The 24,851-nt window shown below is 40.1% G+C and overlaps 1 protein-coding gene across 5 annotated transcripts in view; it reads right to left on the minus strand.

Annotated features, from left to right (window-relative positions):
• Positions 1-24,851, minus strand: part of LOC109038954 (uncharacterized) — a 228,798-nt gene that overhangs the window by 51,436 nt on the left and 152,511 nt on the right. For 2 of the 5 annotated variants that reach the window (XM_072306521.1, XM_072306511.1), the window contains exon 1: positions 5,189-5,218. The exons of the other annotated variants lie outside the window; for them this stretch is intronic. In XM_072306521.1, the coding sequence (XP_072162622.1) occupies positions 5,189-5,203 (15 nt within the window). In that variant the 5' untranslated portion in view covers positions 5,204-5,218. Of the gene's footprint in view, positions 1-5,188; positions 5,219-24,851 lie in introns of those variants that run through there. 5 annotated transcript variants of the gene reach the window in all.

The raw sequence follows: 24,851 nt of genomic DNA on the forward strand, positions 1-24,851 counted from the left end.
TTGGGCCCATAGCAACAAAAGTGGGTCGAAATTTGCGTCAGGAGAATCCAAAGGAGGCTACAGCTCAGCGTTACGTAGTAATCCAAATTTTAAAACAGCATAATTTTACGGCGAGAAAAATGTTTCCGGGACAATTGCTGTCGGAAATTGAATGAAAAATAAAGGGAAAGGGGGGGGGGAGACCTTTGCACAGCACAGAGCTAACACCCCAATACCACTACCTCTTAGCGTCTATCACTGTTTAGAGGCGTGTCCGTCATTGCGTCGAAATTTTAAAATGGATTTGGTGCTCTACATATCGGAACCGATTTCACGTTATATTAAAATCTTGTGACAGGGGCGATTGTTTTTCAAACGGAACAATTCTGCGAAAATAATAACAGGAAGAGAAAGGCTTTAAACGACCGAGAATTGTGAGCTGAGAGGAGTGTACTTCGACTCGGTGCGATAATTTGCTTTCCAAATTTCGGGAATAAAATTAGAAGCCAAGCGAAATTGAGATGCGAAAGAGAAGCGCGATAAAGGAGCAATAGAAGTCGGAGAATAAAAAGCGGCGGCGAAGGAGGGAAAAGTAGAGTACGGAGAGTATGAGACATGACATTATAAATAACGGGATCTCTGAAGCACCTCGGGAAGAGGAGATAGCAGCACAGCGCACGCGGGATGGGTTACCATTGCATGGGCGCCATTACTGAATCAAGTTCACGGAGGAGATGGATCTAAACTTTAAAGGTAAACAACCGTCCTTTTTGGAAAAATTGATTTTCTCGCGCTATCTTTCGGAATGGGTCTATTGCTAACGAATACAGCTAACTCAGCCGACATTACATGCTCGGAAATGTACAGCATCGTGCTGGAGAACAGTGGCGTGGCGTGCTATGCGATATATCCATTTATCTGACATTTAAAGCTATGGAAAAGGATCGATAAACAGGACACCTTAATAATCGATTCTTTTCCTCAGCTTCTGATGGAGAAATATCGATAATCGATCATTCACGCCTCGCCACTGCTAGAGAAAACGCCATAAGCGCATTTAGACGTTGCCAGATTTCCTCCGCTATAACCGAATTTACTTGACAAATTTAAATATGTTTTCCCAAATTTTTCCGACAATTTTGTTTGCATCTTCACGATTTTGTAGAGGGTACGCCACACCCAACTATTCGTCTTTTTCCGCACGAGGGAACGTAACTTCAATCCATGGTTGCAAAATTTACTGAAACAATTCAATTTTTTACAAGAATAAACCTGCATAATTTTCGTCGAAAATTCGTCTGCATTTCGCAAGAGACCAAAAGTGAAATTAGTGATTCCAATTAGTCATAAGTAATTTTATTAGTAAAAAATTTTCAGTCAGAAATTCTCATACTTCTCCTGGTAAAAATGCAATTCGCGCGGAAAAATCCGGCAACATTGAAATGCAGTTACGTTATTTCGGGATGGAAACGACGTACTATTAAAGACGTAAATACACAGTATGTAACTGATAATTTTCCCTAGTCCACTTCCATGGGAGTGGAGTAAAAATCATGGAATGGAGATAGACGTAAAAGCAGGAAAGAGATGCGGAAGACAGGAGTGAGAAGACGAAGCAAACGCATATTTATCCGGGATACACCTATTTGGGCGTATGAAGAGCTGCAGTTAAAAATGTCTGCTGTTGCAGGGAGTACACGCCATATACGCCATGCATGAACACACTGAGATTCAAGAGGAATAAGGGGACACACGAATCGTGAAGAGGAAGGAGAGGAGAAGGCAAGCGAAGAGAAAATAGAGTCGAAGAGGAGAACGAGACAGGGGGTGGAAAGTCGGGAGGGGGGGAGGAGGAGGGCGATTGGGGCGGGGGGCGAGGGGGAGTGTGCATGTTATTTGAAAATCGTGTTATCTCTCTGCACCAGCCTCTGAACCCACTTTCAAAGTTTTAATTGAAAATTTTCATTTAGGCACCTATTATACCTGGATTTGAATAAACTAAATATGAATGTGCGGAGTTGTATTATTTTGAAACAAACACTTACACGTGAGTCGTTCATACACGCCGTTTCTTTGAGAGTGTGGTGGAGCTCACATTCATAAATCTGTTCATTATATAATCTGCAATTTGCAAGTCCACTGACAAGACTATACATAATTGTACACGCTCTGCTGTTTGATTTATATTTTAAAGGTTTCAAGGACTTGCTACTCATGTTATTTGCTTAAAATGGAACAAATTTCATACGGACGGAAAATTCCCGTTCTATCGAACCGATTCGATCTTTAATTACAGGGAAGTGATCACTGATGGAGATAGTATACCATTGACGGTAATCAATATAAAACGCAGAGCTGTTGTTACTATTTTGAGAATTATAAAAAAACTTTTTGGCTGCCTGTAATACGGTTTTAAAAGCCAGGATCTCGAACGTTCGTATTTTGCATTATGAAAAGAAAAATTATTTATATCGCAATTCACAGGTGTGTTTACCCCGTTCATACAATTGGGGAGGAATATTACAATTGCGGTAAATCAAGTTTCATGTGGGGGGGGAGGGGGGAGGTGGAACCTGACTTTTAGCATCACCTTTTGCACTAAAGACAGCTCGATGGATAGGAAACATAAATGGATCAAGTTCCTCTGAAAGGAACCAACCCACATTTTCAAAAAAATTGAATTAAGGATGTTTTTGAGTTCCTCTAATCGTATATCTTCTCCTGCCAAAAACTCAAAGTCGAAAAAAAATTAGTTCGTGAAAAGAAGGGTTAAAGTTTATTTTCTACATTGAGTCTTGATGGTTTCACGAATGAAACTTCAAACCTCATTTTCTCAATTTCAACTTAATGTGGGTTGGTTCCTCTCCGATAAACTCGGTCCAAATAACTGGCTTCTACAGCGAGAGGTGTGATACAATTGGACTGCATTTTGCCATTTGGAGCTGTAAATTCTGGCTCTTCTGGAAAAACACTAATGTGCATAGGGAAACTAATGGCACATACCTTGTTTTTAAACCGGGCCAGAATTTATAGTTCCAAATTGCAAAATGCAGTACAATTTGGTTAGACGAACGAACGACATATTTCGCCGGGAGAGGAGGGCCCTGCACATCGTACGTGACGTCACGGGCCAATTAGAAAGCAGTTTAACATACCGAAGAAATTCACGACCACTCGGACCACTCTGACTCTTGTTATTGTTCGAAAATCGTTTAATTAGCTCAATTACTCGGCTTCCATAAGCCACCCTCAGCTCACCGGGTCGTGTCGTCAATGTTAATTTTATTTTTTATACTTCACTTTTTTCTTTCCCATTTATTTTTTCATAATGATGGTTTAATGAAATACGTATTTACTGGTCATTATTTTTATTGTACACTACTTTTATTGCTCTAATACAGGACCCCCAACATAGTGGACCACCTACATCGCGGAGGGGAATTAACGACTCAAATACTAACACATACAAACTGACACGTCGGGAAGAAAGGATCAGTAATGGATTGAGGAGGAAGCAGGCGGGTGCGGGCCCGGCTAAGATGGGAGCATTAAGATATTGTAGTTCATCATGTTAACGTACATTCAATTAAGTACAAGGAGTCAGCTCGACCGCAAGTAAATCCAGTGACTCTGCTCCTGCCAAACATAGACCCTTTATTTGACGAAATGAAATACGATCCTCATCTTCTTTGTCAAGAGCCAAGGATCTAGCTTCATCCAACAAAATTCATCTTTGATCTTTATTTAATCATGATTTATTAGAGGACAGGTTTCATTTTTTTGCGATAATCGACGTTTTGAATGCATATAGGTTGAAGCGTAGAGTGCATGTACAGGTGTAGAATATACAGAGATGGAAAGTGAAATTTCAAAAGGCCCGAATAAATATCACAAAACTTGAAGTTTATTGATTTTTTCCGGAACTTATAACTAAACTTGGGGAGCATTTCCGATGGTCTTCCTGTTGATGCGCCAGTATTATGCTACCCTACTGACGTGCTATACACAAAGGGGGGCACAAAGAGGTGTTTATGGAGAAAAGCCCCGACCAAACCACTAAACCTGACGAAAACATTTGCAACACGTGAATTTTTAAAGGTTTGGGGTAGAAAAATGTCCATTACGAGAATCATTATTTCTAGGCGTTTCTTGGCCTCCTAAACGCACCCCCAAAAGTTTCAAGAAATTTCATACAATTTTCCGTTTATGAGAATGGACGTGAAAATCTGTGTATTACTGCACTGAAAAAATAGTTTTATTGATAGTTTTTTCAGGTGCCTACATTCAACGGTGTGATTAACTCGCTGGCAACTAATGGTAAGAGTGAAGAACATGAGAAGAACCTTGAATGATATACCTTGCTAAAGGAGAATGTTCAAACAAGAGGTCGAAGTTAAAATAGGAGTAATGTTTGGCACAGTTTTCCTATTTACATAAACTCAGTCACCTGACGTTAAAATTAGAGATTATTGGATTCGTTGTGGTGCTTTGATCCATCACTCGCTCGTTGTTTACATTTAAAGGTAAGGCAAATTTTGTGGCCGTGACGTGAGTACGGAATGTCGGAATAGAGAGAAAACGAAACGGAGAGAGAAGAGATCTAGAGATTCAGAAATAATTTTGTGAGCCAGCTAGAGCGTTCGTGCGCTTGTTTGTGCCTAGACTGTGCAACCGACAAGTTTCGAGCTAAATCGTCCAATTCCACGACGCAGCAAACGGATACCCGGTTTTTTCCACCGGGCTAACGACTTGGCAGGGCCGTCTTCTCTCTCTGTGTCGCTCTCTAAATGTTGGAACATTTGAATAGTGAAACTCTCTCTTTTTACATCATGAACCTACATTTCTCCTCTTTGATCAATGCAGAGGACTTGACGCATTTTCAGCTGACGTCTACTTAAAGCATAATTAATTAGCTGCTTTCAAAATGCAAAACTCATTCGCGACAAAATTGATTCGTGTGTCTTATAAAAAGTAAGAAAGTCTAGTTACAGCAGCCGTGAGAGGAGCTGATTGACCCAGTAATCGCAGAGCTTTCAAATGGATAAGTACATTCCCACACTCTACACGGGTTTGTTTTTTGTTATCTTTTGAAGAGAGGAAAAATCATTCGCTGCGGTTAAAGACGATCCTGATAGGTAATTTTTAAAATGAGACGTGTCACCTGGCAAAACCTAGATTCTACTATTTTAACCATAAGAACAAAACTCACATAATTGTATTGCATTTCGTTTTACGGATTCGGCCGCAAAAGTTTTGACACCACATACCTGCAACAAATCAGAGACAAAAAAGAAAATTTTAAAAGTTAGAAATTAAGGTCAGATAAAATACCAAGTTCAGAGTTATAATATAATACAGGGTTAAAGAAAATTCGTTCAAATTCTTGCACCTCACCCTAATGGATGTAAGTACGGCAAATATGGATTCGATTAGTAACGCACACAAAATAATAATGCATCATATATAGTTCAGCAAAGATAAGAAAGGATAAAAAGATGTTTAAAAAACTAACCGAAGTTAGGTGCCGAGCAGACTGACTTTTTTCTGAACTAATGACAGAAATATGTTTTTATTTTCCCATTAAAGACGTACTAATGACGTCAGAAATTTGCCTTCCGTCATGAAAAGTTCATGAAAGTGGAGGAGAGTCGCTCGTTGAAGGAGGTAAACTAAAGTAACGTCCAAAATCAGACGATGGAAATGCATAACTGCTGGGGTAAACTTAAGGAGCGGAAAACTATTTGAAAAGAAGGTAGAGTTTATCAGACTATTCAAAGTCAATGATATTTCTTCCTCGCTATTCGATGCTACACTGCGGCTCATAGAAACTGAGCGTGGAACATGGGCATGTCTCTTGTGATATTGTGCTCTATTAAGCCGTGCGTTATGCGCGGCTCAAGCATTCAGAGAGGCCTCTTTGGGGACTGCGAGCGTGAATGTAAGCTGTGTATATGAATCGGAATTATTTTTACTGCTTAATTGAAATGAGTCCAAAAAGAAACCGTATGCAAGCTCACAAATCTCTATAAATAGATTCAATACCAAAACACACAGCAGAGCTCAAGAGACGATTCCCCCTTGAGCCCCATTAGGGCGTCAACTTGTTCTTTCCCTTACGCTTTCGTCCAATTCCAATGTGTACTCTCCATACAATCCAGGCAGAAAAAAGTAAAATAAAAATATAAAAAAAACAATATTTATACAATCAAAAAAGGGCAAAGCAGGAGTGCTGAATCAAACGCATCGAATTCTTTAGGATTGAACTGCTTCAAGTTTTTGTCTTCTTCTTTTTAGGATGAATTGTAAGATTAATTTGGACTATATATTCATACCCGAGGAACCGTTTCCGTTGTGACATGAATCCTGTCACGCATGTATCCTTCCGGGTCTCCAGCGGGGCGATTATTGAAACTGATAGACAAAGCGATAGACAAAGATGACATAGGGGGTATAAAGCAATTCTATTGGTTGAAATGGGTGGTTCTCATCGACTAAGGGGGAAAATGATAGACTAACTGTCGGGTTTCTCGTGGGTTGCCGTTACTTAGTCGATTACCTACCTCCTTTGTCCATTGCAACAACCCGTTTCCACCAATAGGATCCCTCCAAATCCCTTTTGTCGTCTTTGTCTATCGCTTTATCTATCAGTTTCAATAATCGGTTCGCAAGGCCCAGATCACAATGCTGCCGTGCTAAGTAACAGTGGTGTGCTTTGCGATATATCGATTGATCGGTCATTTAAACCTATGGAAAAGTATCGATAAACAGGGTGTTCGCAGCGAACACCTTAATAATCGATTATTTACCACAGCTTCAAATGGGGAAATATCGATAGATCGCAAAGCACGCCACGCCACTGCTAAGTAAGAACGCCATGCGAGCCATCAGGCGTTGCCGAATTTCCTTCGACAAATCAAGAATTTTCCGGAAAATGTGTGAATATCTCTCCTCCAATTTTTCAGAGGGCTACGTTCGTAATTTGATTAAAAAGTCTTAAAATTTCAAGGAAAGAACTACGCATAAAACTCATTCTCATTTCGTCGTTTTTCTCGCGATAGAACGTAACTAAATTTCAATGTTGCCAGATTTTTCCTCGTCACATGCATTTTTACCAGGAGAATTTTGAGAATTTCCGACTGAAAATATAAATTATTTTTCTTCTGATCCCATGCAAAAATCAGACAGGTTTTCGACGAAAACTATGCAAGTTTATTATCCTAAAAAAATTAAATTCTTTAAAAAGTTTACGCAACCTTGGAATTGAGTTACGTCCCTTCATGCGGGGAACGACTATGTCCCTCCACTTCAGAATAGAAACAAGACGAATGAAACTCTAATATTCTGCGGAACTTCTTAAATAGAGAAGATGTCCATTATGAGGCCTCATATGCTCTCATGAGCTCATCATTATATAGAGTTTCTGTAGAATCGAGAGGATCCAAAGAACAAAAAAGAACGGAAAACGACCCTTTCGGCGGAACAATTTGTTTGCACTAACAACAGCCATAATATCCGAAGGCTGAAAATTTCAAAACGAATCAAGTCATGACTCAGCTAGAATGAGCGGAGACAATCATTTTGACCTGGTCGCAAGGACAGTGGCTAGCTGCAGAGAACTTGCCATATGTTACTCGTTTTCTCACTTCCTGCTATGGAGAGACATTTAGTTTTAATTCATGTTTGCTGATGTTATGCTCGGCATGACAGGGACAGATCGAAACTTAAAAGAGATCGACACCGACAGAGCTGTTGTGAGGATCTGCTTCTGTCGTTTTATTCTATAATGAATATAAATATTAGCTCTGACGGAAAACTTGGGCGTACTATAACTAGTGGTGTATGGCGTGCTTTGCGATACACTGATTGATCTGCCATTTAAACCTATGGAAGATTATTTATAATCGTTCATGCTTAGTAACACCATTTGCTCAATAATGTTTAATGTTGTCACAAACACAAATGTCACAATGTTTTAATGTTTTTAAGTCTTTGTTAAAGTTGTTGTAGTTTTGTGGTTTTGACCCCCTTTTTTATGCTCTGATGATGGCCGCGAGCCGAAAAGCTTTAGCGTTTAAAATGTTTATAAAATAAATAAAGCAGTGATAACCATAACACCTTGGCTAAAATCCTTTTTTTCTCATACTATGGAAGATGATCGATAAACACGATGTTCGCACTTAGTAATAATCGATTCTTTACCACAGCTTCAAACGGGGAAGGGTCGAAAATTGATCATTAACGCCTCGCTACTGAATAAAACTGTAATAACAGAAACATTGTGAAGTCATTAGCAACCTTAAAGAGTACTGGTGTCCCAGAACACTCGTATGTACCCAGAAATTTTTTTCGGTTGTTTTGATCAGACAAAGTTAAGAGCGGCGAGGACAAATGGAGTATTGACCCCAAAATATTCCAAACTTCGTCGTTCCGAAGCCCACTCCAGGGTCCCTTTACAATTTAAAGAGTCGCCGGGGTTTTCGTCAAAATTTTGAAATTATTCCATCGAAATCCCTATTGTAGACAAAAAAGTAATCCAAATAGACTCCATAAGTCCAAAATCTATCTATGTGTGTCCGGAATACTGACCCCTAAAGTTGGGGAACACAGCCCCGCTCCTACAAAATGCTAGTTCGCTGACTTGACGTTGAAGCTCGAGAAAATCATGTTTCCATAGGAAACGACCCTATCCTTACCGAACCGCTTTTCATAACAAAAACCATATGAATCACTCTATCGAAAGCTACTTTTACTTTATAGCTGCATTAAGGAAGATTGAGAATCCATATGTGACAAATTGAACGATTATTACAGAGACAGACCGTTATGAGGAACCGAAAATTCAAAAATGAGAAATAATGAGAGGCGACCAGATCTACAGTAAATAGTTAATTTGTTTTGAAGTAGGCTTGCGTTTGAATTCCCGATACATTTCCCAATACATACGCTGATTATTGAAATTGATAGACAAAGCTCCAGACAAAGAAGACAAATAGGATATGTAGGGATCCTATTGGTAGAAGCGGGTGGTTGCAATGGACAAAGCTGGTAGGTTATAGACTAACGGCAACCCACGAGAGACCCGACAGTTAGTCCATCATTTTCTCCTTTAGTCTATAAGAACTGCCCATTTCAACCGATAGGATCGCTCTATACTCCTTATGTCTTCTTTGTCTATAGCTTTGTCTATCAATTTCAATAATCGGCCCGCAGGCCAATGACCGGCTCGGGAACCAACGCTGAATTGGACGTACTTCTATCAAACAGAACTATGTGCATTATGACGTGAGCCCTGAGACCCATGAGAATATGTGCATAACAGGGCTCACGTCATAATGCATATAGTTCAGTTTGATAGAAATACGTCCAATTGGGCAAAGCAGGGCGCGGGAGTGAGTGCATTATCAATGAAATTAAACGGAGGCACGTCGAAATTAGAGCACGAGGAAAGAGGGGCGGGGCGGGCGGCGGGGTGGAGCGCCGGTAGGAAAAGGAGCGGCGCGGGGTCGGGGCCGAGGGCAAGGGATGAAAAAAAAGGAAAAGTGTGACAAGACTCCTAAGCCGCAACAAACGTCGCCGGCGTCGCGTGCTAAAACAGGGTCATCGTTCCGACAACGGCACCGGCAGGCGGGGAGGGGCGGGGCGGGGCAAAGAAGCGCGCAAGATTTTCAATGTCAGCGAAAAAAAAAAAACAAAAAAAAAAGGAGGAAGATTCAGCGACGGCGGCGAGCCACGGTTTATTTGGCACCGATTTGAGTGAACCGGTGCACGAAAAACGTCATCGGAGATTACGGCGGGAATGCCGGGCGAGGCGCCGCCGAGGGCGGGGGGCGGGGGCGGGGGAGGAAGGGGAAGCGGACGAGCCTCGCTTCGCGCCTCGCCGCGGTAGACTTTTTGGAGTCGCGCGCCGCGTGACGGCGGCGACGGCGGCGGGCGGGCGGGCGGGCGGGGGGTTTAGACCCCTCGAGGCGGTCAGCTGATGGCTCCATGCGTATGCTGCTGCTCCTGCCGCTGTTATCTATGCAACAACTTTCACTGGCAACTTTCTCGTCCGCCCACGCCCGCCCTCCCCCCGCCCCCTCCTCCCGGCGCCCGGCCGAGCGAGCGCCTCCCGGCGCGGCGCGGCGCGGCGTTCCGTGCAGCCGTGCTCCTGTCCTCCTCTCGGCGGGACCTCTGACGTAATATTAACTCGCAAAGAATTTGCTCCAGATTAGATCCGCGGTCCCTTGACCCCTCCCTCACGCCCCCCTCCTCTCATTTGCGGCTCGTCGCGGTCATTTTCCGTCCTCTCGTCGCGAGTCGCCCCGGTCTGCGTCGGCGTCGCGTAGTGGCGCTGCATTTCGACCGAGTGACGACGATGGCCTTGTACGGAAGTCGCGGCATTTCCGATCCAGCTTCGAACTTGACTCACTCATCAGAAGCGGATCCAGCGATTTGACAACACCGGATTCCCTCCATTATAACCTATGTAAAATAATCGATTCTCGTTGGAGCACCTGGCTCCTCCAAGAATCGATACATTTCTAAATGGAAAAAACAATGTTGCTAATTTGCTGGATCCGACACTGTGAGAACGTCTTCGGATTGATTGGGGGCCGTCCATAATTACGTGGCGCTCTAGGGGGAGGTAGAGTACCTGTATGCGGGAGAGTATTGCCACCTCGATCCTTTGACTACAGAAAAAGTGTGCCGCTCCCTGATTGGTCGGCTATCATGGAGTTCCAAAGTTGGACTAATGTAAACAAACCCCAGCTCCTCCGCTCCTAGTTTGGCCCAATGTAAACAAAAAAGATGGCGGAACAGCTACAAAGTTCTAGCCGTGATTTTGGGGCTGATTAAATTTTTTTTACATCCAACTTCTGAAATGAGTTCGGATCGGACTTTGATGTATATTTTTGCCGAAAATTAAGATTTGAGTGTGATTACCATTCATTTCTCAGCCGATAATACGTGTACCTCGAGGTCGGGTTTGCTTACATTGGTCTAACTTTGGAGCTCCATGATAGTTTAAAACTGGTGAAACAATAAGAGAGCGGCACAGACATGGCAATACTCTCAGGTACTCCAGGGGGAGGAAGGTCGAAGCTTGACACCTAGCCGTAGGGCTAGGGCGCCTCTGATCCATTGTCACACTACCGGACCGATATGCAGTGACGTTAAAATGATACAACTGCTCTAATTACCATTAAAATTTCAGTTCAAAATGTTCAATTCGACGAATTTATACCAAAAGGACATATGCGCATAGGGTTTGCTTGCAGAATAGTTCTTTTTAGCATATAAATACGTCCAATTGGACTATTTATGCTAAAAGGAACTATGTTGCACGCAAAACCTATGCACATAATTCCTTTTAGTATAAATACGTCCAATTGATGCTCGAACTATCGCACGACCCCCGACCTAGGAAAAAACTATAATTTTAGTCATCAATGATTCAAGATCGGCGCTCTTCACATGATTCTGTGTCCAGGTCTAACCGTACGAAAGAACGCAATAGTTCATCTCTTTCGGAAAATATACTAAAAAGTCTGGTAGAAACTGACAAGGTGGGAAACATGGACGAATTGAGCGAATAAACCACTGGGCACTGAGCATATCTACCGTGAGGTTGGCTCAATGAATCATCAAAAAAATGATTGTAAGAGGAATTTTCCATACATTGTTCTCCTTCTGAAGTCGGGCGATGCTGACGGGTAGACATTATCAGGCAATTGTCCCGCGACGAGCGGAAAATCACGAAATAAGTATTTGGAGATGTTAAGATGTTTTCCTGTCACATTGTGACAATTCAGAACCCGGAAAAGATTGAGGTCTCCGGCAGAATAGGAATGCTTCGAATGCCTTGAGAAATATGATAAATGCATGATCAAGCAGATTTATGTGAACGGATTTTGTCGTGGTTGAGCTGATGCAAACCTGACGGGTCTGAGAGAATTCGTATTGAAGTCTCAAGGCACAACAGGGAATAATGAAATCAATTGCGGCATACAAATATTAGCAATGCAAAGTTGATACTGGTTCTGAAAGAGTATTTTCTCACTCATTTATTACGTTTTCTTATTTTCTTTTTTCTTGTTTCAGCTCGACATGTGGGTTTTTTGATAACGATACATGTTGTGGTCAGTGACGATCCTTGCAAATTGGCAACGCTGTTTTTTCTCCATTTAAATGTATGTTAAACAATCGATTCTAGATGAGGCAGCCTGTCTCACCAAGAATCGATATATTCAGTGGATTTAAATGAATTTTTAACAGTGTTACCAACTTGACGAGATCGCCGCAATGGCCGTGCTTAACTGACGAATCCTGATCACATTGTGATGTGACTAATCAAATCCCGCGATCCAATTATCAAAGTAATTGACTACTTTATTTTTGATTGATTAGGTTAGGTTTTCAGGTTGAATTAGAGTTTTCTCGTTGGTTTTCGGGATTCGACCAGGATTCGGGATTTGACTACAACACAAGTTAACTGATCTGTTCGGTATTTCTCTGATAGTCATTGAGAAAGTTTCCGAATTTTAACGTACCACTCGAACTATACCAAAAACAACAAGTTGATACTTCATACTTATTGTCATAGTAAAAGTAGGTTCATGCACCACAGATCGTTCATGAAAGCTACAGCCGGGAAAAGGGCAAAGACGTCATTTCATTGGAAAATAAAGCATTAATTGTATGTTTGAAAAGAAATGTAGCTTTCGACGGGGCCGGATTAAGGGGGTGGCCACATGGGCCGCGGCCCATGGTGGCAAATCCAGGGGGCGGCAAATTTTTCAATTTTTTTAAATGTAGGTATAAAAAAAAATCTGATTTTTGGAACGGCGCGACTTATTAGGGAGAAATGATGACGAGGACTGGAGATGAAAAGGAGATGCCCTCGGCGCGGCAATCGGCATGTAACAGTAACACATATTAGCGCCTACCAGACTGCAAGAATACTTCACGCCTTGCATCAAACACAGTGCGGTTATTGTGGTTAGCGCGAAACGGGTAGCGCCTACAAGAATGCATGAATACTTCACGCATTGCGCCAAACACAGTGCGGTCACTCGGTCAGCGTGAAACGCATAGCGCCTACAAGACTGCGTGAATACTGCACGCATTGCGCCAAACACGGTGCGGTCGGCGCGGCGCGGCGGCGGAAGTTAAATCATTAAATCAAATTTTGTGTTTGTTATTTCATAATTTGTTCGTTCATTTCTTATGAATGGAGGGCCTTGTACATTAGAAATAGGTTTACGAAACTTGACTTTCGCGCAAAGTTCCGTGGACTTTTGCTAGTAGTGTTGACAGGGCTTTCCCAAAAAATGTGTTCAACACGAGTAAACGCATCTTATGCTCCCCTCCCCCGCTGGCACGTTCACTTGATGGTTTTTATTGATGTTTCAAAACGAATGAGAAGGGGGCGGCAAAATACAGGCGGCAAGTAGGAAAATCCGGCCCTGGCTTTCGATATGAAAGAAGAGATGAAAGAGTTTCTTGAGAGGGGTTCAAATTATCAAAAAATGATAAAATTGAAAAACGCCTTCAATCTTGAAGGACATAACTTTGGTGACGGTCATGATGAAATAGTTGCATTTTTCAAGATGACTTCTGCAGAAAAAAGCAAATAATTATGACGTGCCGAAATGGAGCTTACATTAAAACAAAGCATTTACTACATCTTATTTTGATGTCGATTTACATAATTAATTTTCATGAAATTGCTCTGATACATCTTTTTCTTCTTGCATGATCAAGCGGTAAATGAAGCATTGGTACGATGGCATAGTGTGCACGGTAGCACGGCATAGAGGCGCTTTAAAGTAAAAGAATTTGTTTAAACACATGCATACCACAGCACTGTAGGCAAGAAAGTATCTTCAGTGCACATATGAATCTACTTTCAGGAATATTGCATTCGTCCTGCATTAGTATTCACCGTTGGCATGGTATGTGCAGTATCCTACTCACACTTTCCTTCTGACACAATATCCATTCTTCCCGAAGAGGGGGAAGAGCAGGGAGCAGGGTGGGGCTTGGAAAGGTGAAAGGAGAGGAGAGAGACAGGATGAAAGGAGGAATCGAGGGGAGGAAAAAGAACAGCAAAAGCTATACATATTAAACTAGAGAGAAATATGATTTGGAAAGAAACTAATAATAAAAAAGATTTATTCATTTTTCCCCCTTATCCTTTCGTATTTTTCGTCCCCCTTCCCCCGCGGCCCCGCGTCCCATTTGCTCGACATTTCAGCTCACCCCACTTCGGTCTGAAAGCTTTCTTGCTTGCTCCAAGCTCCAAGAGTATTTTCTCGCTTCCTTCCTACCTCACCAGAAATTCCTGAAACTAATACCGGGTTTGACATACGACGAAAAATTATGCATGTACGTTTTCCAAAACGTATCAAAGAGGCGCTGAGATTCATTTTGGAAATGAGAGTTTACAGTATCATAAGTGCTCATTTGTCCATTATAATTGCCGAATTCCATTAAATGTAATTCACTTGGTCGAGAGGTTTTCTCCATTTACACGTAAATTCTGAAAATAATAACAAGAGGACGCTCAATTGGATTGCATTTTGCAAAAAGGAACCACTAGCATTGCAATGATGCTAAGATTGTGCAACTTCATCTTTTGCAATAAAATTGCGGAAATCGTGAAAAACTATGAAATTTAGATGGTAATTTTTGTCTTAAATTTACAGTTTTTAGCAAGTAAAATAGAAACTATTAATGAATAATCGGGTTTTTCCTCCAAGACAAAAGAAGTTGCACAATCTTAGCAACATTGCAATGCTAGTGGTTCCTTTTTGCAAAATGCAATCCAATTAGCTGTGGACAGCACATCACGAGTTTTACGAGTGCTTGTTGCTTAGTCGCGTACAGTTGTAGAAGATTGAAATATAATATAGTAAACCTTTATTGTGTTCTGGAGATTCACACATTACATTACTCTTCAGTCATTAGAGCTCCGTTATCTTAGGTTTAAAATACTTACACGCAAAAATCTCAAGCACTTAATTGTCCAGTTGAATGCCATCTGACCTGGACTGGATATTGCAATTTAACCAATAATAAAAATGATCTGACCGAAATGTATCGTTTAGGTAGCCGTTACAGTAAACCTCTCTTACTCTTACCAAAAAAAGGGGAGGGGGTCGAAATGACATCGACGTTAATGAAACTATGGAAGAAAAAAACTTCATACCATAAATCACTCTACATTTTTTCTTTGACCATTTCCAATAAAAAACCTCTGAGGAGAAAATGCACCTTCTCTGTTTATTCCTCATATTTCTCTTCGCAGAAATGTTAAAATACATAATACAATACATTATGGTGAATGCGGAGTGTAGGAGAAAGGTTGTTCTATAAAATATGGATGCAGTTTGAGGACATAATTACCAATTTATATACAGAAATACCTCATTTCCCTGCTGCGCCCGTAACTGCATGAACATCTGCATCGTTCAGCGAAATTCTCGATGGAAACTTGTTCTGCTTTCACGTGGGCGCACTACCACGAAATATAATATTTACCTTTTATCTTTTCTTCCCCCTTCCTCTCTGATCCTCTTATGACTTCCCCCCTCTGCTTTTCCATTTTCCTCCATGTTTATGAGAACATATACAACAAAAGAGTAAAATGTTGAAAGAACTATTTCACTGATCAAACATGCTTTTTTTGCGCATCAAATTTGATGCAAAAAGAGAAAAGATGAGAGTAATTTTTTCCTTTTTAAGGGCGTGTCAGCCTGCGAACCATTTATTGAAATTGTTGGACGAAGCTATAGACAAAGAAGACAAACAGGATATGGAGAGATTCCATTGGTGGAAGCGAATGGTTTGAATTTTGAAGGGACAAAAGAAGTAGGTACGGCAACCGACAAGAGACCCTTTAGTTAGTACATCATTTTCCCCCTTAGTCTATAGGAACCACCAATTTCAACCAACGGGGTCACCTCATGCATACTCCCTACTCCCTATATATTCTTTGCCTATGGATTTGTCTATCTATTTCAATATTCAGCCAGCAGGTGTCTTTGGATGCAACAGAGGGGCCGTTTTTTTGGCCAATGAGAGGCAAGGATTTTTTTATTCCGTGATGGGACGAAGCAGACTGGAGGGCAGAAAGTTCACGTTAGGTGGGTACTCCTAATTCTCAAGAACTATGTGGAAATTCCGCAAGATTTAATCTATCATACTGTCCGACCTAATTCTATACATCGCATGAGTTACATATTTAACTTCATGAGACTGTCTGTGATAATTTTCATACTTCAATCAAATAAGCTGAGGAGAGAGTGAGGGGAAATGATTTGAGGGAGTCGAAACGTGATGACAGATGATCACACGAAACTTACTTAAGGGCCTAATTATATTAACCTCTTTGGTTGACGGCGCAAGTCCCTTTCCTGTCTCTCAGTATGTCCCATTTCCAAAGAGGAAATGTGATCTTTGGACTTGGATGTGGGTCTATAAATAGTCACTATCACGTCAGGAGGAAAGAGATTGCCTCTACGCAGCACTTACTACTTACAAACAGCCATGAATCTAAACAAATGGGTGTTGATTGATGATCAACACAAAATCTATGTTCGTTCCTTCTGAGAGCTTCTATTGATTTTAACGTTGATTTTGTGAGACGAGAGTTACGGACGGTAAAAATAAAAGTTCAAGGACGGTAAGCAAAAAGTCTAAAACAATCCATTTCGTTAAAAATGTATTGGGAAAAAACGAAGGGAACTGAAAGACAAGACGGTGCGTGGTCTTCAATTCGTGGTGTGACTATTTCGAGCCGTATCTCTTCTGGAAAAAGGGAATAACCATAATAAGGAGAGTTGCTATGATAAAAATTCATAATAAACTTTTCAAACGGTCACACGCGCATTCAAGTTGCGAAGCGTGAATGGTTGATTATTGATATTTCCTCATTGGAAGTTAAAGTAAAGAGTCGATTATTACGGTGTTCGTTGCGAACATCCAGTCTATCGAACCTTTTCCATAGGTTAAGATGGCAGATCAATCGATATATCGGAAAGCACGCCACGCCACTGGCCTCTAATCGCCTAATTGAAAGCAAACTAACAACAGTTTTGTGCCACGAAACGTGATTCGCCTACATTTGAACCGGTTAAGCAAAATGAGTTCCCACACGTCTAAATAGTTGCATCGCAGAGACTGAAGGCGCTTTCACCCTTTTTCTGAGGATCAATAGTTGCATCGCAGAGACTGAAGGCGCTTTCACCTTTTCTTCTGAGGATCACGGCAGACTCCCTTTGAGCTCCGCGGGTTACTCTGATGGCAGCACTCAAGGCACCCAGGAATTTGTGAGTAGCTCGCAAAAACCGAAAACTACAACCATTCCATTTTGATCGATCACAAAGCACGCGGCTGAAAGCTCAATCAATACTGCGGGCTGAAAACGTTGTACCTTATTTTATTAGGTAAGTAGGTCATATTGCATTCGAGAGCTCAAGAACTCTTGGCCGCTCTCTCTGCCGCTTCCTCTTAACCAAAAACTCCCATCCAGAGGCGAAGCATGAATGATCGATATTTCCAATTTGAAGCTATGGTAAAGAATCGCTTATTAATATGTTCGCTGCAAACACCCTGTTTGTCGACCCTTTTCCATAGGTTTAAATAGCAGATCGATCGACATATCGCAAAACACACCACGCCGCTGCTTCCATTCCGGGTGAGATGTCGAGTTGTTACAAATTTCTACTATTTTCCTCTCTTCTTATAATTTAGAATTACAATCACCAAAAGATGAAATGAAATGCCACATTTCCTCTAAATGGTGAAAATCGCAATTTCCAGTGCTCTTCACTCCAGATAGTAGAAAGCATTATAGAGTTGGTAAGTTTCAAACATTCGAAATATAAGCTCGGCTTAAAATACGGCGCCAGAAATCCACAAATATTATGCTCACTTGGCAACCTCATCAGCGTTCTTGAATGGCCCGTAAGAATTCATCAAAAATACATTAATTCTTACTCTCAACTCCAAGTTTAATCTATTTTCCGCCTCTTTAGGTCTTCAAGGCTTCTTTCATTTAAAAATTTGTGCTAGCGGCCAATTTATTTGAAAAAAAATGTGCATGTTATATACCAAAACATATTTCATATAACTAATAGCCAAAGGTAATTTTGAGATAGTGTGCAATGTGTATTACTTCGACTGGAGAAAGTACATTCTGAGCGCTACGTGCTAACGTGCCTTTAGCGGTCGTTTTTATAGTTTTCCAAAATATTTACCCTTAAATTTTGAAGGTACTTTGAGCAACGCGTTGTAGCATCCCTCTTCAGTAAAACATGTTTCAATTTCTAACAATTATCGCAGAGAATCAAAAGTGTATACTGAAAGTGTGAAATATATACTGTTTCTTAAAGTTAAGTTTACTTCACACTGATAAAAATACTAATACCAATATAAATTGTAATATTCCAATGGTGAAGATGAGATCAAAGCAAAAACTGTACTACGATTCAAATTTTATGCTATTACAAATTATTTTACTCTGATTAACTCGAGAAGTCTATAAATTGACTCGATTGATGAATTAGTTCCCTCGACTAGTCCTAAAGATGAAAGCAAAGTAATTATCTTTGTGGGCCCAAGTTTGTATTAACCAACATCTTCAGTTTTTTTCCCATAGATTTAGTTTCATTTAGTTGCCTCGTCCGCCTTGAACTTAATATTTTTGACTGGATATATTTCAAGGAGTAAAGTTAATAATCGGAGAGTTTTATCTGAAATATTACAGCGTGAAAGGATCAGAGTTTTGCGATAACTCTCAATCATGATATTACCTGATGCAGACAAGAATTAACGGCGTGGAACAGATGCAGCCCACCGTGATTACTTACTGCACTTTAATCAGGCCAGAAAATGGGGACATAAAACCGAGGCAGTGATCTACCGTGCTAAGGGAAAACGCCATAAGAACCTCCAGGCGTTGCCAAATTTCCTTTGGCAAATCACGAATTTTCGGAAAAATTTGTAGATATTTTTCCTCCAATTTTTTAGACAATTTTGTTCGCTATTTCACCTAAAGTTCCTGAAACTTTCAAGGAAAAATATTCATAGCTTGGCTCAAAAATAAATATTTTAGCGAAGGAAATTTGGCAACTGTCGAATGTTTTTACAGCGCTTTTCCTTAGCACGGCAGTGCTGGCGTCATCCTTCTGATATCTGACTCATTGTTGGACGTATTTCTGTCAAACGGAACTATGTGTATTATGACGTGAGCCCTGTTATGCATACATTCTTATGGGTCTCAGGGCTCACGTCTTAATGCACATAGTTCCGTTTGGCAGGAATACGTCCTGTTAAAGGACACGATCTGCACAAATCCACGGTTTAGAAGTCGCGACCGGTAACCTATATATCTAGCGACGAAATCTCTCAAACCTATTTCTTTTAATTTCTATTGCTTAATAAATAAAAAATTACAACTCGGTGGACGACCATTGCGATGAACGAGTACAATTAATTTTGCCTGTAATGAGCAATATTTGAATTTCTCTTTCTGTTGATCTTCCCAGCAATCGGCCATTAACTTCTGTATCTTGTGAGAGAGCTTAAATAATCTGTTTTTAATGATACTGTGGGATACTTCCTCCCTGTGCCCTGACCCTCCTCCGAGTTTTCTTTAAAACTTGCCATTCATCTTTATCCTCAAAATCTCCCTCATTCATTCCTCCCAATCCTCTCTGCAGTTGCACCGTGAAGCACTTTTTTCGGTGCTTTACTCACTTATTTAGCCTCTTTTTTCAGCTGTTTATGAGCTGACGTGTAATTTATCCTCGACTCTAAATGTCTATGTCAAGTAAATTTCCTCAATCCTTCATTCTTCCTGTAGGTAAAAAAAGAAGAAAAAAACGAGGGCATGATAAAATAATTAAACAGGGTGTCTAGTATTTTTTAATTTAGAAAAATCCTGATATTTTCCTGATTCTTCCTGATATTTTATAAAAAAATCCTGATTTTTTCATTTTGAAAATTCCTGATATTTTCCTGATTTGTCTCGACTCCTGGCACGGTAGGCAGAAAGTAGTAAGACTCCCTCCGCTGAGGAGATTCGCGTAAGAAAAATTTTTGATAAAACGTCCGATTTTTCCGATTTTCCTGATTTTTTCCTGATCGGCCAAAATTCCTGATATTTTCCGGTTTCTCCGGTTTTTCCTGATGCTAGACATCCTGTTAAAACCAGTTTTTTACCACCAAAAAGATAAAAACAGAAAGAAAGAAGCTCGGTGCCTTACTTCGTTAGAAGTTTCTATAGTTGTAATATTCCCAGTATTGTATTCAGAAGATTTTTCCGAAAAAATCGATTGATCGAATCGCTTCGATTACCATCGAGAATCCGATTTTATCTATTAAATCGTGAAAAAAATCGATTATCTCGACATCGACTTAAAAAATCGAAAATCATGGAGGCTCAGAACTCGCACTCTTTAAAAGAAATCGAAGGAAAATTCCCGGGATTTTTTTTTTAAATTTTGGTCGAAAAAGCGGCTCACGTGTCGATTAAAACATTCGGGTGCCAAAATCAGAAGTTGCAATTTTTAGGGGAAAAATCGATTTACACATTAATCAAGCCCAGTAAAATCGATGCAATTAAATCGATTTATCTCGTTAAAAAATCAATTTTTCAAAAAAATCAATTATAAATCCCCAACACTGTCAGACGTTTGAAAGACGAGAGGGCTATCGAGAAAACCTCGCTGCGTCTTACGATTGGCTTCGAGCATTTGCGAGCATTCGAATTGGAGAGAGACGTCATGCGTCATGCAGAATGAATCAGTGGCGTGGCGGGGCGTGAATTGCGATGCATAGATTGTTATGCCATTTAAACCAATGGTAAAGAATCGATTATTGAGGTGTTCGCTGCAAACACCCTGTTTATCGATCCTTTACCATAGGTTTAAATGGCATAACAATCGATACATCGCAATTCACGCCGCGCCACCGAATGAATCGGTCGTGCTTGTCAAGGAGGGTGTCTTTAAGTAACCTCAAATTACGGTGACCTTCAAACTTTTGAAGTATGAATACTTAATTGGAGCTGATACGGAACTTTCTTTCCGGCGGCAATAACTCTTTTTAATTGATATGATATGACTCATCCGCATCAGCAGAGCCGCTCATGAATAAATCATTGCCCGTCCTTATGATAACAGATACATATAAAAGGAAAAACTAAGAGCGTCCCGGAAAATTAAGGATAATATGAGTTTGAAAAGTTATCTCCAGTCTGAGAATAAGTGTGATGTTCCTATAAAATTCTGAGTAGGTCGCATTGAGGAGACCCTAGTCGTCATTTCTCCTGCGAAAGAACGTAACAGCATTTCAATGTGGCCAAATCACCCCGTGAAAATTGCACTTCAACCGCAGGAGAGTCATAGGAATTTCAGATTGAAAATTCCACTGGTTTTTCTTCTGATCTCATGCAAAAATCAGGTAAATTTTGAACAAAATTGTGTAAGCACGTTCGTGTAAGAAATTGAATGTTTAAGTCAATTTTGCAACCATGGAATTGAGTTACGTTCCTACGTCAGAGAAACGACGAAGTTACTTGCGATTCTAGCCGTTAAAACTCGTACATAAAGCTTATTCCTCACGTTGATATAGTGAGACTATGTTCTCATTGATGATAGTGCTCTGCTATCAATTTTCGAATAAATTTCATTTTCACGGCGATTACTTACTGAAAATATTAGGATTGAAAAAAAAACAGTTACTGATTGATGACTCAAAGATTCAAAGATCGTGTTAAAAATGGCCTGAGAAAGTTTCCTCGCTGACCTCGAAAATAGTAGAGTGATAGAAAGAAACGACAAATAATGATAGCTGAGCTAATAGTGTAGGGTGCATTGAAATTTTCTGGGATAATTCCCAAGATCATAACGCTGAATTCTCTACCTAAAACCATAGGTTCCCCTACCATTTTAGGTGCTTAAGATGAGAATTAACTTGCGGTTGCAATGGATGTACGCAACTATGTGCGATGACTGATTAATTAGTTCTAAGTATGATAAATGAAATGCATTCGAAGCTCGCATCAGAAAAAGTTCCTTGCCCCCTTTACGTGTGTGTTTTTGAGAGGTTCAGATGGTTCATTTTCGTTACTTATGGAGTCTCATATTTCAAAGGCTTGTCAAGGGAGAGTTCACCTCAACAAAGCCACTTCTCATCATTAATCAAACTATGCACAGTAGTGGAATAGTTCCTTGAGCCTTTTCTCAGAAAGAGAGAGAGCGAAGAACGCACAGAGGTTTAGATATTTTCAGGCAGATGCCCTTAAATTGTTTACCGGATAATAGATGTAAATATAAACAAAATCAAATTTAACGATCATTGCTTCACTGCCGTGGTTGGTCACGGGGCTGTAATTTTTCACATGTTTCTCTTTAATCTGAGACCCTTCAACCACCTCCTCCTGCCCACTTCGTATCCTCCCTCGCGTCATTACACTCCCTCCCCTCCCCGCGCCCCACCTACCCTGTCTGTTTCAGCATCCAATTCAAGCTCCCCCACCCTCCCCCGCACCATGCGTCACGCTCCTTACTCTCCCTTCCCACCACTTCAAACAAATTCACATTCTTTATTTCAAAACAATCTTTTACGAGTTCATTGAACTCCTTTAATGGAATATCTTATTGATATCTCCACTCAAGGCGCCCCACCTGGGCTCTTCACAGTTCCACTGAGCTGACAGAGATGTGTCTTCCATTGGAGCTTCAATACTCGCGGAAATCAATTTCACACATTCGACGCACGAATAGATTCGAAAAATCACCTCCCCCCCCCCCCTCTCCCTTGTTGTCTACCCCGTATGTTCAGAGCGTCCTCGTTAAAATTGAACTATAAGAGGTGCATTTAAAAATGAGTAAAGTTTTGAAAAGGATCATTTTAAAATATTAGATCAAAACTTACAGGGAGCGTTATATTTCTCGATATGGTTGGGTAATCGATTTTTATAGTTGAAAATATTGAGCAAATTCCGAAGATCTCGTTCGATAGGGGATATGATTCTTTCTTTGACATAAGCTATCTAACCTTGAGCATGATACTTCTTAAAAAAGGCATATGTATACAGGTCAGTTATTGTGTTTCTTTTTAAAGTTTTTAGCCAATTGTTCACGGTTTTACCACGTACATTTATAAGATATTGCTTTCGGACGAATTTAAAATTTGGCAAGGTACAGAAAAAATATTTTGTTGCTTAGGGAAAATTACTTTTTCTATGATGACATTTTTTTATTCGAGCCATAGAAATGCACGCTTTTTGCCCTACCAAAAAGTGATAAAAATCACCCTGAATCATATTAATTCAGAAGAAAGGGAGTCAATGATTTTGTACGCTGGTCAAGGTAATTTACGGCAATAACTTACGTTAACTTGTAGAGATGGTAAATACGTTTTATCGTCCCTTACCTGAAACAAGTGGAAAAATAAAAAACAATTAATCATGGCGGCAAAGTAAAACATTTTTCGAATGAAACGCAAGAGCTCATAACATACCGGGAAAACTCTTAAAGCATTCTCCCAATGGAAGTGAGAAAAAACAGTCAAAATGTGCTGCTGGTAGTATATTTTATATAGAAGTAACGCAGTCTACCGTTGATGACTTTTGAATCTATTTCACGACCAAAAACTTAAAAGCGTGCAAGAGGGCACTCAAGTAAAATTAAAATACGTGAAACAACTATGAATCAATTTGTTTTTAATACAAATTGATTGATTGTTCCATCACAAACTACAATTTTTCTTTTCAATATTCTACACTGTCATAAACCGCACACATTCTTGATTGAAAACTCTATTATTATCAATACATGAATATATTTGAGTTAGACACTAAATCTGAATTCAGATATTATTCTTACAGACCTAATAAATTACGCATGTAGTTATTATATTCATCATAGTAGTAATAAAAAAACCGGAGGAATTCAATTTTGTGAGACGGATTAAAAGAGCGCCTAACTTGACCTTTGGATGACCTTTGCCCTATGGCAACACGCTAGTCATCAGGGCTAAAACTAGCCCATCAAATGACCTTTCAGGCTACGTTAAACACTTGCCGATTTCTATCTGGGTCATGCTGAAAGTTTACTAATACCCTTAGCTCATATTATGGCTGCGACGCGAAGTCTCTGGCGACTTGGTCATACGATATCCTGAATAAGAGAGCGAAGAAGTATAACTGCTAACCGGAGTAAAAACTTAGTTTTCTTCCCTTTTTAGCTTACGAAAACACTCCTCATAAATTCAGTCAGTTTGATATACACTTTCTTAACCTTTTCTCGGATTCGTTTTAATATGTGTCGGAGACCTCATTATTGAAGACCTCTATAGTCCAACTGAGATCATCGAGTTTCAGGCACAGAACAGTGGTGAGGCGTTAATGCTCGATTGTCGATATTTTCCTATTTGAAGCTGTGGTAAAGAATCGATTATTAAAGTGTTCGTTGCAAACACACTGTTTATCGATACTTTTTAATAGGTTTAAATGGCAGATCAATCGATAAATCGCCAAGCACGCCAGGCCGTTGGCACACAAAAGGTGTCCAGTGCACAAGACCTCTGTTAAGAGTACGCCATCATGGCAGACGATCCTAAATTCACTATTGGAGCAATCTTTCAAGTTGAAATTTCGATTCTTTTTCAATTTAACAAACAGCATTTACTAATTCACTTATTGTTTTACTTTCCTTTTTATTTTACTCCTTTATTATTCATTTAATTTTTATTTTTTTACAAACATGTATTTGATTATTTCAAAGGTTGGGAGCGGTGATACTGACTTCATGTTCAATAAATAAAAATTAAAGCAAATGTATACAACAGAGCGCATATTGTAAATTCTTAAAGTTTCC

The sequence above is a fragment of the Bemisia tabaci genome, chromosome 1, assembly GCF_918797505.1.
Source record: "Bemisia tabaci chromosome 1, PGI_BMITA_v3".
Lineage (NCBI taxonomy): Eukaryota > Metazoa > Arthropoda > Insecta > Hemiptera > Aleyrodidae > Bemisia > Bemisia tabaci.